At 38.5% G+C, this 16000-nt stretch overlaps 1 protein-coding gene across 1 annotated transcript; it reads left to right on the plus strand.

Moving 5' to 3' along the window:
- The first annotated feature begins 7544 nt into the window (after positions 1-7544).
- LOC121790910 (E3 UFM1-protein ligase 1 homolog) lies at positions 7545-14535 on the plus strand. The gene is made up of 20 exons (XM_042189004.1): positions 7545-7825; positions 7917-8228; positions 8315-8581; positions 8862-8909; positions 9056-9121; positions 9252-9355; positions 10139-10232; positions 10320-10376; positions 11582-11987; positions 12059-12213; positions 12485-12550; positions 12629-12697; positions 12781-12873; positions 12954-13019; positions 13128-13174; positions 13259-13322; positions 13519-13596; positions 13700-13762; positions 14024-14116; positions 14244-14535. Exons 1-20 carry the CDS (start codon positions 7652-7654, stop codon positions 14334-14336), a joined length of 2415 nt encoding a protein of 804 aa, XP_042044938.1. The 5' UTR covers positions 7545-7651; the 3' UTR covers positions 14337-14535.
- Positions 14536-16000: the final 1465 nt, after the last annotated feature.

Below are 16000 nucleotides of genomic sequence, written 5' to 3' on the forward strand. Positions count from 1 at the left end.
TCATCATTTTTTTGTTCTCTTTCTCACTAAATTTTGTTAGGACACATCGAACTCAACTATAAAGAATTTACATTTTTCTGTGCAGAAAAATGAAATAACAAGTCTATATGTAGTGAATTTTTATAAAAAAAAATTGGTTACAAGAGGAGAGCCAAAGCTCTAGGGATACAAATGCTTAGGCAGATCTTGAAACAGTCTTACCTATCTTATCTAGCTGAAGTAGATGACCAACACCTCCTAGAGGATCGTTTCACAGTCCAAAGATCTCGTGCATCTTCAAACCCCAGTTAGCTATAAAGTCTGCCACCCGATTAGCTTCGCGATAGGCATATGTTAAGGACCTAAATCCCTAACGATCCGATAAAACGGATAATAACGAGATAAAGATAATCCGGCGCCCGTGAGGGTCGGCGGAGATAAAGATCTGGGCGGCTGTGCGCGGGTTCCAACCCGTTGGGCAACGGCTACAGATCAGATATACGTTCCGGCTGTGCGCGGAGACCTTCCGTCGGGCAGCAGGTAGCATAGGGAATTACGGATTCAAAGCATAACTCGAGGCATTTGGCCAAAATAATATATTCATTGATTCATTATTGGATGCTTAAAAATATGATAACAAGCTCTCCTATTTATAATAGTAGAATACTACCCTAACTTATTGAATAAGAAAATTAAGATATGGAAAAGATTTAGTGAAATAAAAGATAACTAAATAATTGTGATTTCCTAAGATATGGGATCGTATCAACTCCCCCACGGTTGAAATACGCCTTGTCCTCAAGGTGGAAACTACGAAGCAACGACGATAGCCGTAAGCAAAAGCTTTGGTGAGGCGTCTCCTCCTGGATCAAACTCATACTGAATAGTTGAATGTATCCCTCGATCACTTCCATAAAAAATCAACCAAGGAGACCTAATGTGGCCACCAAAATTCCGTGCCAAAATGAAAAACATGTTCACACAACCTTCGCTTCTCCTTCATTTCCTCTTGATTGTCCTGTTTTTTCATATCAAATCCAGTCAGGATGTCATTAACAAGGCTCTGATTCTCCATGCTCTCTCTCGCTCGGCTTCTCCATCAACACACTAAAATCTTTCTCTTTCGGCTCTAAACTAGATCGAAGGGCGTCGGCTTTATTTTCTTTCTCTAGCAAAGTCTCTGTATCTTCTCTCATCTCCAATTACTTATGTGTTGGAACACTAAGATCATCAATCTTCTCATCATATGCCCCGACGAGCACTTGCCGCGGCGTATTGCCGGTCTTGACGATCTCTTCTAGGGACTCGTCGATTGGAACATCAACATCAGGATTAGCGTCCCCATTGTGAGCGGTGCTGTTGGGAACATCCTCAACTAGATTTTCGTCATCTATATTTTCCTCAAACGCTGCATTCAACTCAACGAGGAGGGAGGAATGCTTCAATCTATAAATACGCAACTTCTCTTTGTAATCACTTACTGCAGCTAGGCGGGCTGGGTAAGGAGAACAAACCTTGAGGCTGGGAATATTGGGCAGACCACGATGCTTCCCCGAATCAATAAACCTGCTGGACTGTTGAGGCGGGTGCGTGGCAACGGCAGACAACGGAGCTGTGCGGTGACTCAGCGGTCGGTCATACTTCGTAGGATGCAAGGTCTGCAGGCAGCGATAGTCGGGCGGATCCCAACGACTAGGCGGACCCAGTGGTGGCTGATCATAATCCGAATATCCTCGCGATGGTTCCCAACAAGAGGGCTGCCACGACTGTGGTGGGTCGTAACAAGTGGCTGGCCGACTAAACTGCTGATCATACCCGCCTATTTGTTGACGCTGTTGTTGATATCTTGGTGGGTCCCAACATGAACCCCTATGATTTCTCCCATCGCGATGATATCGATCTCTCTGCGGGCTGTCACGCGTGCCAAAATTAGGGTTTCGCCCCCGCTCCAAATTACGTCTCCGTCGTGCCCCGTCACCATCAGAATCGTCGTCGTCATACCCTGTTCGCTGATCATACCTGCGGTAGGGGTTTGGTTCAAGATTATCGAACCGGCGATCCATTTCATCCCTCCAAGAATCCCATCTGTCGAGTCTATCTATCAAACGATCCAATTTATAACCCACGGAATCATCGTGGTCCGCATCCTCCGTTGGGCGACCCTCACGGTCCCCCTCGTCGGTCTGCTGTCGGTTGAAACCGACGTTGTCTCGGCGGCCAATTGCATTATCACGGCGCGACGAGACATTCGGAAAGTAGTCGGGTCGGTTTGCGCCCCAACCTTGCCTACCGTTGTTGTTGTATCGTCTCATGAGTACTGGATGAAAGCACCAGTTGTTAAGGACCTAAATCCCTAACGATCCGATAAAACGGATAATAACGAGATAAAGATAATCCGGCGCCCGTGAGGGTCGGCGGAGATAAAGATCTGGGCGGCTGTGCGCGGGTTCCAACCCGTCGGGCAACGGCTACAGATCAGATATACGTTCCGGCTGTGCGCGAAGACCTTCCGTCGGGCAGCAGGTAGCGTAGGGAATTACGGATTCAAAGCATAACTCGAGGCATTTGGCCAAAATAATATATTCATTGATTCATTATTGGATGCTTAAATATGATAACAAGCTCTCCTATTTATAATAGTAGAATACTACCCTAACTTATTGAATAAGAAAATTAAGATATGGAAAAAATTTAGTGAAATAAAAGATAACTAAATAATTGTGATTTCCTAAGATATGGGATCGTATCAGCATACTTAACCTTTACATGTCACTGTTTATCTATCAAAGCTCAAATATATCTAACAATGCTTAATTGCAACTTTCATTTCTCCTTAAGTTAACTATAAGCACTGCGGTTATAGTGTCACATTCCACAAACTAAAGAGTTTGTAGTTGAACACACTAAGTAGTGGAGTAAAGAAAAAGAAAAATATTCCTAACAGTCCATAATTATATTTATTACGTGGTATTGTAAGGATTGAATTCCTAACTAAAATAGTTTGACCCCTAACTTATTCATTTAACGTGACACAGTGGGCCCATTCAAAGTGTTGGAAAGGATCGGTTACTACCATCCACGATAGAACGGATGTCCCGACGGACATCCCAAAAATACCTCCTGCCACGTCATAAAAGGACATCCCACAGCACTGTCACATTATAAGGACATCTCACTCCACAATAGCGGACATCCCCAAGAACATCCTGGCGGACATCAACAACAATCAAAATTCACAAATTCACGCAATTTTACGAAATTAAAATTTCGACACGAATACGGGAAAAATGCAACCATTTTATTTAAAAAAAATATACATATTTAAATTAAAAAAAATTATATAGTTCACAAAAAAACCATCCCAAACCAAAAAACGATTCAAACAAAGTACATGTTATGCCTCGAATCTGTATAGTTTGCCGCTAGTATAGTTTGCCGCTAGACGAACGGGGTCTCGCTGCATATATAGAGTTTGCAACGAACCGTATATATAGAGTTTGCAACGAGCCGTTTATATAGAGTTTTTTTTAAATCAAAATTTGGGACGCCCGTCGTGTCACCGCAATAGCGGACGTCACGACGGACGTCCGCTGAAACTCGCGGACGACCTCTCATCCTCAAGGGACGTCTGCTTCCGCCTCCGACGACGCAATAGCGGACGTCCCGGAAGAACAACAGGCTCGCCGGTCGGACGTCCGCCGGGAAATTCGCTATTGCGGATGCTCTAAGAGCATCCGCAACGGTGGCGCTGCTCGTGACCGCCGTCCGCGCCGCTGGCACGGCGCTGCTCGATGCATCGAGCAGCGCCGTGCCAGCGAGCAGCTGACGTGGCGCGCTCTCATTCGTCAACGGCATAGCCGTTGGGTTTAAATAATTTTTTTAAATCGGTTTTTTATTAAAAAAACTGATAAAAAATAAAAAAAAAATTTCACCTCCCAAAAAAATTATATCCGTTTATAACCGTTTTTTCCCACTTTTTAATTTTTTTTAATTTTTTTTACCCCAAAAATACACACTTTCATCTATAAATACCCCCAATTTCACTCCCAAAAATTCACATCAAACTACACAATTCTCATCATCATTCTCTCATCTCCATTCTCATCTTCAATCTCTCATATCCATTTTCATCTTCATTCTCTCATACCCTACAACATCACTATGTCCAGCCAAGGCGATAACCCTACGGGCTCCCACGGTTGGAACCCTGAATGGTTCGGTTCACAACCGTTTCCTAGTCCGGAAACGGAATATTCGGCCCCTCCTCAAACCCAAGATTCGGCCGTTCCGGGTGGCTACCGTCCATACCCAATCGACGACCAAGGTGCCTCCGAAGGACGATACGGGTGGACACCGGAGCCTAGGCCGACCGCCCCCTCCCAACCTCCGCAAGCTCCTACTTGCGGCAGCGGTGTCCGCACACCGTACACGCCGGCGGAGATGGATAAATTGTTCAAGGCGTACTTCGAAATCTCCGAAGATGCGGCGGTTGGCACGAACCAATCGGGCGATCACTTTTGGTGGCGCGTATCTCGCCGGTACAATGCAAACCGGCCGCCGGGAACGATCGAGCGCAACGAGAGTATGGTGTGCAACTGCATCGGCCGAGCCAACGACGAAATTGGCAAGTTCAATGGCTATTTCCTCCAGGAGTCGCGGAATGCCGGGAGCGGCCGGAGCGAGGTCGACATTATCACTGCGGCGCTGAGCACATACCAATCCATGAACGGTAAGTCGTTCAAGTACCTCAACGTTTGGCAGGAAACGCGGTTTCACCCGAGGTATCTGGGAGGCGTAACATCCTCCTCTAGCGGCTCCTCCAAACGGTCAAGGTCGGTATCCCTATCCGACTCCGGCTCCGAAGAAGTGGCTAGCCAACTCGCCGGAGCTAACTTGGGTAGCCCCGACGCCAGACCAAGCGGTTCCCAACGCCGACCGCAAGGAAGGAAGAAGGCGGCATTCCAAGCGCCGGCGCTCTGCGACTCCATATGCCCCCGCCCCCGAACCCGCACCCTATGTTCCACCTCCACCCCCGAACAACTCGTTGTGGGCCCTTTTGGCCCAACTCAATATGGCCGATAGGTCAACTATGACCCCCACGCAACTTCAAGCGCACGAGGGCATGATAGTGGGTCTCCAAAAACAATTGGGGTTGTTGCCGCCGGATGAGTAGTCTTCCTCGGGTAATATTAGCCAATAATTATGTAATTTTTAATTTTTAGTATTTTAATTATGTAATTTTTAATTTTTAGGATTTTAATTATGTCTTTTTTATTTTATTTGTATTTTGTAATATTTATTGTGATTTTTTAATGAATTTTAGTATTATGGAAATGTTTATGTTTAATTGAATTTTAAATTAATTGTGTTCGTCCTTGCGGAAGTGCACAGTTGTGGGTGTTGTGCTCTTGCCAGAGAGCAGGCATGAATAGTACTGCCCTGGCCCACAACCATGTTGTTGGCAAGAGCACGGTTGTGGATGCTCTAAAGCTCAATTGATCAAATTTGGATTAATAAATTTAGTACTTTATCCGTTCGTGATTCATTTCCCTTTTTAAGAGTGTCCAACTTAAAGCAATAAATTTACTAAAATAGAATTTTATTCTTTTTCGAATTTTTTTAATGAACTTACAAAACAACATTATATAAAATCTTAATCTCATGGTGAAAGCTTTATGCAAGATAAAAGGAATACTTTTAATCAATTTTCAATTAGGGTTTAGCCATTTACAATGAGTTTCCATCATATCAATAATCTTATCTCTAATGTTGAAAATGAGAGGCCTCCAATTATATCGATAAATGATAAAATCTGAAATTCGAGAGAGCGTCCGAACTGCTAGAATCTCTCTTCCAAAGCCACTTCTGATGCCTTCGTAAGTTTACAGATTGAACTTAGGATTTTTAATGTTTGATCAAAACACCCTATGGGTGAAGGTTAGGAGGACACTATCTGTAAATAAAATTAAATTCGATCAAGACTAAAAATTCAATTTTTATTAAGAAAATGATTCAATAACCAATATTCCATCATCCGACCGCACAAAATAGTCTCATTTTTCTATTCTGGGATGTACATGACAAATAGTCTCATGTCTAAAAGTAGAAAGTTTTTTTTCTGATACTTTACTCATTTTTTCTCTATTTTCTTCCCTTACTTTACAAGTTTTTTTTTATTAAAAGTAGCATCGCCCGTATATGAGATTATTTTTCATGGAAGGAGGGAGTATTATTTTTTTGGGATGTATGTTGTAGAATTAATTATTCAGTTTATTTACAATTTATAAATTAAATACCCCATCCGTCCCACAAGAATATGCATTCTTTTCTTTTTAATCTGTCCCATAAGAATATGCACTTTCTAATTTTGAAATTAGTCTCTTCTCTCTAACGGGGGGACTAATCTGAAATCTTCACTAACAATACTTTAATTATTTTTTCTCTTTACATCTCACTTACTTTACCAATTTTACATGAAAATGCGTACCGACCCAAAGTGCATATTATTTGGGGACGGAGGGAGTAATTTTTTTTGTATTTTAGAGTGTAGTATCCTCTAATTTATTAAAAAAAGGAGTGAACTACACTAATAGTCTCTGAATTTGTCGAAAAATGCATCAATGGTCCCTAAACAATTTTTATATCATTTTTAGTACGATAAGACTAAAGTAACCATAGGCACCACTAGTGGGAATATTTAATGCTTGAGGGCATTTTGGACCTTTCTACTGTCCCTTTAATTTTTTTATTTTTTCTTCCATAATCATTTTATTTTAAAACCTCAATGTAACCTTCATTTAAATAATATTTGGTGCTTTATGATTGCAAAATTTTAAATAAGAAACCAAATGTTTAAATTATGCTTTATTTATTTTTATAATTAAATATTATTTATTATACAACTCAATTAATCTGTATATTTGCAAAGAAAAAATTAAATCTAATTGTAATATTTTTTTAATAAAAATATTAATGTGAACTATAGAAAATTCAACTTAAATTTTTAAAATTTGAGAAGAAAAAAATGTTATAGTAAACTATAATAATTTTTTATTTTATAAACGTTACTTAAATATTTAAATGTTACTCCCTATATTTAAGTGAAAAATAAATATTTTAATTACGTTAATTAAAATATAGAATAGAGAAAAATATTACTTAAGTAAAATAATTAAAATTTAAGTGAATTATATCTAATGTAAATTAAAGTGAACTCTTGCAAGTAACATTTTTTACTAAAAATATTAAAGTAAATTATAGTAATTTTTTTCATTATAAAGTTTAGTCTATACGTTATTCAAGTAATTATTTAAAAAATTTAAGTGAATTAATTCAAAAAGTGATTTCGTGTATGTTCAAAAAAAATTACATGATTGAAGAGGTATTAAAAATGTAATTTCCAAATACCGAAAATGCCCTCCATGGTATTTAGGAGATTTTTCAAATGTAGAGAGATATAAAAGACTGATAAGTATCAAAAATGTAATTTTTATGGACAAAATGACTATAAAATTTTTTAGAACCATTGGTGCAATTTTTTGATAAGATTAGAGACGATAATTATTGATTTAGTTCACTCAAAAAAATTCCATTTGCCAAAAAGGCACTACAGCAAAACTGAAGAGCGACCACCACCACCGGCGGTCAACACTCGCACACCTCCGCCGCCGCCATGGATGAGGAACTGCTGGAACTGCAGAGGCAATTCGAGTTTGCACAGCAGGCGAAATCCAGCATCCGTTTATCCGAACGAAACGTCGTCGAATTGGTCCAGAAACTCCAGCAACTTGAAATCATCGACTTCGAACTTCTCCACACCTCCTCCGGCAAAGAATACATCACTCAGGTGATTAATTGAATGTATCATTTCTTTTTAAAAGATGTTTACTCCTTTATTCAATTTTTATCAATTTGATCTGCATGTCTGGCTTCGATAGGAGCAATTGAGGAGTGAAATCGTTTCTGAAATAAATAAGAGAGGTCGAGTATCCTTGATTGATTTAGCGGATACAATTGGGGTAGATTTGTACCATGTCGAAAAGCAATCGCAGCACGTTGTGTCCAATGACTCTTCGCTTGTGTTGATTAATGGAGAGATAGTTTCGAGTTCTTATTGGGACACAGTTTCCGAGGAAATCAATGAAAGACTCCAGGAGTGCAGCCAAATTTCATTGGCCGAGATTGCGGCACAGCTGCAAGTCGGCTCTGAATTGATCGTCTCTGTTCTAGAACCTCGTATTGGAACATTGGTATTTTGCTTGTATAGGCTTTTGGTTTATAAAATTTACTTGTTAGGAAAATTTCTGAATTTTTCGTTTGGAATATGCTTTAATAGATCAAGGGTCGGCTTGAGGGTGGACAACTGTATACACCAGCATATGTTGCGCGTGTGAATGCAATGGTGTGTGGAGCAGCAAGAGGGATTGCTGTTCCTATGAATATGTCGGCATGGTGGAGCTCATTGCAGGTTCTGTTGCAAGATATGGATGGGTTTAGTGGAGTGGCAGTTGAGAGTAGTTTTTTCCAGTCATTATTTAATAATTTGGTTAAAGGAGGAGAGATTCTTGGCTCACTACGCGCTGGAGTACACTGGACACCTTCTGTACGTGAGATGATTCTTTTTCATATGTATAATCATATTCTTTAACTTTGGCTATAAATGTTGATCATGGTTTTCTTTGTTGATTACGTGGTATTATTTCAATTCTGTTTGATGAAAATTCTAATGTGTGTATAACTGTCTGTAGTTAAATGTATTGACTGAATTCTCCTGTACATAATTGATAGTACAATATTTTCCAGTTATCGATCAATTTGTTTATATACACTGGTTAAGCAGTTACATTCTTGTATATCTTGCTTATATGTCTTCCATTTGCCAGGTATTTGCGATGGCTCAAAAAAAATGCGTGGAATCTTTCTTTTCACAGGTTGAGAACTTCTTCTTTCGTTCCCACTCTATTTCTCTCAACATAAATGCTAGTATTATTCAAATTCACTGCTTTCATCAAGAAAAACTACTATAAAAGTTGAACAATTAATTGGATGTTGTGCATCATTGTTCTTTGTGCTGCAGAACTCTTTTATAAGTTATGAAACTCTTCATAAACTTGGAATACCACAGCCTATTCAGTATTTGCAGGTATTTTAATCTATTTGTTTTCCTGCCTTCGCTTCTTTGTTTTTTTCGTGACTTAAGCACAATAGAATATATTCCAAGTACGTTACTAGGTGAAATTTTTATAATTCCTTTTTGTTAATAATTAATATAGTCCAGATATCCTGAAGGCAAGGCCCTTGATACTGTCTTTGTTCATGGTTCACTGATTGAAATGTTGGACAATTCTGTGGATGATGCTGTTGAATGTGGCAGCTGGTGAGTTCTATTTTTAAATACCCATTCAGTTACTATTGCTAATTTTAGCGGGCCCAGATTATCACACTACGAAAAACGTATACACATTTGCTTATTAGTCAAATAATATAACCATTGCTTTGGTCACTATTAGAACCTAGTGTGAACAGGAAGATCCTTATTTGGAGCGAGCTTAGGCAACCAAAAAGCTTGTTAATATTGACTGGCACTCTCGCTAGAGACTGACCCTTAAGTAATACTGTAATAGTAATATATTACCGCTAGGTTTAATTTCTTGACCAGGAATTGGTTTCATTGAAAGAGTTGCATTGTGCAACTACTGGCGTGGTCGAGTTCTTTATGATGCTAAACCAACCTTGAGCTAATTTAATAAGCTCACTGACTTCACAATAAACAGCTATATTGCAGGTGTTAGAAATGACCATATACACATGCTACTTTTGTCACTAAAGAACCAATCTCTAGTTGAATTGGTGCTGCATGAAATTAGTAAAGAGATGTGATGCCTATGGAATCACTGAATTACCTTGTAACTGATAATGGTCCATTCTTTCAGCTGTTTATTGAACTAAAGTTCTTAAATTTGATCTTTATTTCATTGTGTGTGCATTGTCATTCTCATGTGCTCATCAATGAGGGTGCATGATCTAGGGGGAACTTGTAGGGCTGGAAATGTTGACTCTCTAAAAAAAGTTGCAAAATCTTAATGAAAACATGCTATGAGTGTGGAAGGGATGAACCATTCTAATGTTTTTTATGCTCCCTCTTCCCACCACCTTGCAGGATAGTTTCACTCACAATTTTACCCACATCCTTTACACCTCAAGATGCATCTAAGGTTCTTTCATTTTGTCCAACTGTTCAAAGAGCTCTGAAGGTGATTTATTGCTATACATGCACTATTATCTGCTACTCTTTGTGTAATTTTATTCTATTGATCTGATGAACTTGTCTTCTCTATCAGTCTGGCAAAGCACATGTTCTGGGGGAATCATATATATTGAGTGATACTTTTGTGAAGGTAAGCATTTAAAATTCCTTCGAATATGTCTGATCAATAGTGCAAATTCAAGTTCTCAAAGAATTCTTAGGGTTCTCATCCAATTCTCACAATACCTTTTCCTATAATTGATACTATTTGCACTTTGTATTGGTACGTTCTATGTAATTTTATAAGTAGAGGATGCTCCGGAGAGTATGTGCAATAATTTCATGCTTGTAACCTGACTTCTGTTATGTTGTGATTCTTAACTCAGTGTATGTCTCCATGAATCGGTTAATATTTTCATAAGCATGGGTTGTGGCTGCTTAGTTGTTTGAGAAGATCAATTAGTTTCAGACAGGAGGATACCAGGTTAAGCCCTGATATGTCCAGAAAAATTAGGTTTGGGCATTATTTGTGCATCTCTGGTTTTTTATCTTCTCTTATTTTCTCCTATTATTTTCTCTTCCAAATAGGTAAGCTGGGGGGAAAGTGTTACTTAGATACTTACATTTTCCTGGAGATAAATGACTTTTTCCTGTAAGCATTCTGTCAGGGTGCCCTTAGAATATTGTTGCAACCATCACAATGCTTTTGGGATAAGTTACCTTACCTCATGTACTTATGTTTCCTGCAGATTACATTATCTTCAAGTCTTCTGAGAATTTGCATCTCTAGACCCGATGACCTAGATTACAATTATACTAGTTTCCCTCATAGCCTTTTGATACAAAATTGAATGCACTTATTTGCTTTCCCTCTAATTACTTTTTTATGCAACACATGCATTACATAGAAAACCAGATCGATTCTAGATGTTTCTTGATGAAATATTATCATGATCTAGGTTACTGATATGAATTGTTTTTAACTAGGTATTCCAACTTAATAATATAAAGATTTTGCAACTGATAGGATTTGAATTGGAACTGAAAAGAGGAAGATGACCTCTACCTCTGGATCCTTGTTCTTTGCATTCACCTCAAAATAGTATTGTTAAAAATCAGAAACATATAAAGGAATTCGACAAATATTTGTATCGTTTCTTGAAATGTCCGTACACTTTCCCTTCATGTACACTTTAAAGTAGTTAGTATAATTTTTTTTCAATACTTCCATTCTCATATAAAGTTGAATAAAATGGCTGATGCAGCCTAAGGAATTAGGGAAGATAAACTGTAGCATCATTATTGTCACTCCAGTGACAGCTCTTTACTTCCTGTGTTGATTCCAATGTATTGCAGCATCTCTTTGATAGTATTCAGAAGGAGATGGAGAACATTAGTCTTTCTGGACATAGTGCTGTTGTGTCATCTGACACTTCACATGACAACAGCAGCAACCTGGCTGACCAAGATGAATATGGTAATCAAAGTGGCATAGGTAAATCAGCTCCAGAAAAAGGATCAAAGAAGAAAAAAGGAAAATCAGCTGTGAATGTGAAAGGCGGGAGTGCTGAAAGTGGTATGGAGCTACAAGAATCAACTAAGAAAAAGCAGAAAAAGGGAAAGGTTAACCCAGGAGCACAGGTTTCAGATCCAAAGTCAGGTGCCAAAAAAGATACTGAGAGGTTGGACCAACCTAGCTTTCTGTCAGAAAAATCATTAATTCAAAAGATAATGTCAATGATCCCAGATTTGGAGGAGCAAGGTGATCTCATCATGGTCTCTTCCTATTGAATCCTTTATTTCATTTTTTGGTGGATCTGACATTTTTAGTAGGTTTGGATGATCCTGAAACCGTTCTTGCACCTCTGGCCCAACATTTGAGACCTATGCTCCTAAATTCATGGATGGAAAGAAGAAAGGCTGCTTTTACAGAGAATGCTCAGCAAATGAAACAATTGCTTGATGATTTACAGCGTAAGCTTGATGAGGTAGTGACAGCTATACTTTTTGTTTCTTTGGATCCATGACATGTATAATCCTTGTATATCCCAAAGTGTCTGGACATAGGATGCTAATTTGTAATTCCCATGATATGATGATAGCATGCAGAATTCATGCTTCCCGGTCTTATCATTTGCTGCCTAATATCTTCTTAGTTCATGTTTGATTTCTTAAGCCGAAAATATATAATCTGATGATTGGAGCTATTCCCTTATTGTTCTCAGAATGATTTTTAATACATTACATCCTTTTCCACAGGCATTCTTAAATATTCAATTATATGAAAAAGCGCTAGATTTGTTCGAAGATGACCCACAAAATGCTGTAAGATCTCTTCTAATTTTAATGGTAATCTGATAATACCAGGACACATAACCAAGCATTTTCCCTTTGCCATGATAGGTTCTCTTACATAAGCACTTGTTACGGACTGCAGCAACCCCAATTGTGGACACTCTCTTAGTTCATTTGGTAATGCAAACTATTCACTGTCTTTAATCTTTGGAGCATGAAACAGTTTACGTTCGGGCTTTAATCTTGAGTTGGGTATGCAGGACAAGCATTGCAAATTGAAGAACGGATTTCAACTTGAGGGATCTCAAATTTCTGAACCTGTAGCAATGAGTTCTGCAGATAGAATTTCCCTGGTAAATATCTTAGAGCAGACTATGCTATACTTTTCTCTATTTACTCACCTGGCATCTAATTCATATGATTTTTTTCGTAGGCAAAGGGTTTGCCCGGGTCTTTATCAGTAAAAGCCATTGAGCTGGTTGAAACTTTAGAGGGAAAGGTTAATGAAACCCTGTTTGTATTTATATAGTTATATCCATCCCTGATAGCTTGCCTGTGTAGTACTTTTTTTCGTCAACTGATGTGTGTATGATTTTTATAATGACAGCTGGTGGAGGCATTCATAAGTACAGCAAGAGAATTAATAGAGGAAAGGTAAAGAAAATGCTTATGAAGTGTTGGATTACAAGTTCTATAGCATGAAAAAAAAAAAAGTAATTTTCTTCTCATATTCTGCAGTGGTTTAATATCCAAGAAACTTGATAAGAAGTTGGAGAGGACTCTTCTGCATTCCTATAGAAAGGTATGCCCACCACAGGTCTGACTTTTATGAAGAGCTCCACATGTAAATATTTTTTCTCATATGTTAAAGGTGTGCCTGTGTGCGCACTCGTGCAATGAGCACCATTATCGCGTTCTTTTGAATAGTTGGACCGCTGGTTGCTGTATATTTCTCTTCTATTCTATTTAAAAACAACCCTAATTTTTAAGATTATCAGGATTTATCGTCTCAAGTTGCTGCCGAATCCGATCCTGTCTCCCTTCTGGCAAAAGTTGTTTCGTTACTCTATGTTCAGGTCAGCTTTTATTTTTCACTCAAGTACAGTTGCATCAGTGGACTAGATTTTACATCCCTATTTTCTGCATCCTGAATTTTTTATTGTTAAAAATGTGATGCAGATACATGGAAAAGCTCTTCAAGCTCCTGGCAGGGCAATTTCAGTCGCTGTGGCTCGATTAAAGGTGAGATCAACAAAATGGAGGACTTGACGTGTTAGATTGAGGCAGCAGTATATCTGGAACTTTTCTCATGATTATTTAGAGAGAAAGAAACATCAGCACATAGCATCCATCCATCACACAAATATTTTATTTATCCTCAGATGTTCTGCCATCATCTATCTAACTGCAGCAAAGGCTATATAACTACTAAACTTAATTTACTTTCCGGAATGGAGATCTGGTGCCTTACTATATTGCTTCATTGTTTGTACTACTTTATAGGATAAACTGGATGATTCAGCTTTCAAGACCTTACAAGATTATCAGAGAGCAGCTGTCACCCTTCTATCTCTAATGTCCTCGGCAACTGGAAACGTGAGTTCAGCCCTTCTGTAATTTCTTCCTCATTTTTGGTATACCTGGATACATGGTCAACATTAGACGTTGACAATGATTTAGTTTGGGTGAGTCGTATACTGAGCAGTATATCTTCATTCTTCAGGAAGAAGACTGTACGTCGGACAGAATATTGAGCCAGAGGGAGCTCCTCGAGGGTTTGATGCCGGCGTTGAAGAATATAGTTACAAAATCCTGACTGGCGTAGGTTCAGTTTCCTTGCATACTCTTACAGGCAAAATGCTGGTTTCCCTTTTTTGTTTCTTTGTAGTATTTGAAACTTAATAGTGTTAGTTTTTCACTGAAGGGCATTTTAGCTTTTATACAATAAAGTATGATTATTAGCACAGAATCTCGACTCAAATTTAATTTGAGTAAATCGCATACTTGCTCGGTAATTTGACATGATAAAATAGTGGTTTATGGGGGTATGGGACGACCTAGTTATAGAGTGGAGTTCGTGATCCTCTTTAAGTTTTAGCATATCACACTTAATCTTTGTGTTTGCCTGAAAGTTCTTAACCTCTTATCAAATTCTTGTCAAATTTTGGTTTTGCATGCAGATTGCCTATTGATTAATTAATCAAAAGTTTGGCACTAATATGACTTATACTAATCAAAATTCAACAAATAACATTATTTGATCTGATGTTTTTTCACCATCTAAAATGCAACGTCGTTTTCATTTACGTTTTATAATGCCACATAACTAAGTCATCAAACTATATTAGTGTTGAAATCTATATTGATTGTCAAATCAGAAGAATTCGTTAGTTTGATTGCAAAATCAGAACAAATTAATCAATTGGTAGTAATTTATAAGCGGATTTCAAAGTTGGTATACAAAATCAAAATTTCGGTAAGTTTAAAAAATTTATGGACTAATAACCCTTTCTTTTTTACGCTATAAATTACTCCATCCGTCTCATTCTAAGTATAGAATTTTCTATCCGGCACGGAATTTTATGCAATATTGTTTTTTGAGTTGAGTGAGGAGATAATAAAATAGATATATTGGTATTTCCATTTTAGGAAATGTGTCGATTAGATTGGAAAGTGGGAGCATAGCTATCGGAGTCGTTTGTAACCGGTCAAAACTCGTTGTTTGCTTGCCTTGTTAACTTTATGAGCGGCCCGCGTTTACAATCAAAGCACGCACTGTTCATAATACGTGGGCCAAAGTTGTAACTGAGACACCCCCATTAACACTAACACACAATGGTCTCGATTGGTTAGGCATTTTTTTTATCTGTTGCCCTTTGACTCGTATATTTTTAAATCGCGATTGGTCCGAAAATTTATTCAACTCAGAGGAACTGAAAATTCATCAAAGCCCAGTTATAAGTCTCGTTGTAGGCGCAAAGAAGAAACACCTAAAGTGTGCAAGCAAGACTCGGCGTAAACAACATAACACCCATCAGCCCAAGGCCATAAACTCAAAAAAGTAATACTCCCTCTGTCCCAAGGTAGTTGACAGAGATGTTTCTGGAGGCGACTCATGTGTGTGTCAACTAGTCAGGAGGGTACCTAGACCTAGTCGTATCGTTGGGTCTATGCCTAAAACATCTTGTCAACAAAAAAACCTCAACCTCAACCAACAATGAAATGGAACATATATCTAAAGTAGGAAACTTGAACTTGCAAACAAAAACAAAACCTAGGTGAAAATGAGACCTATACCCCTCCTGACCAGTAGGTCAGGGTGGCCTCTAAATGTTGCATGCTAAAAGAAATTAAAGTGCGTGTGTAAACTAGGGTGCGAGTGTGCATGTGAGAAGCTACTAGATGAAACTTACTAAAAATGCTAGACAAAGGTAAAGGGAATCAAATGACATGCTTGCAGACTGTCTGCTAGGTGTGGAG

The sequence above is a fragment of the Salvia splendens genome, chromosome 2 (genome assembly GCF_004379255.2).
Source record: "Salvia splendens isolate huo1 chromosome 2, SspV2, whole genome shotgun sequence".
NCBI classification, from domain to species: Eukaryota; Viridiplantae; Streptophyta; class Magnoliopsida; order Lamiales; family Lamiaceae; genus Salvia; species Salvia splendens.

Excerpts from the sequence above, each read along its gene's own strand:
- LOC121790910 (XM_042189004.1), top strand. The coding sequence starts at position 7,652 with ATGGATGAGGAACTGCTGGAACTGCAGAGGCAATTCGAGTTTGCACAG. Across the intron at positions 12,214-12,484 it reads TACAGCGTAAGCTTGATGAG|GCATTCTTAAATATTCAATT; the intron begins GTAGTGACAGCT and ends CCTTTTCCACAG. Across the intron at positions 12,874-12,953 it reads CTGCAGATAGAATTTCCCTG|GCAAAGGGTTTGCCCGGGTC; the intron begins GTAAATATCTTA and ends TTTTTTTCGTAG.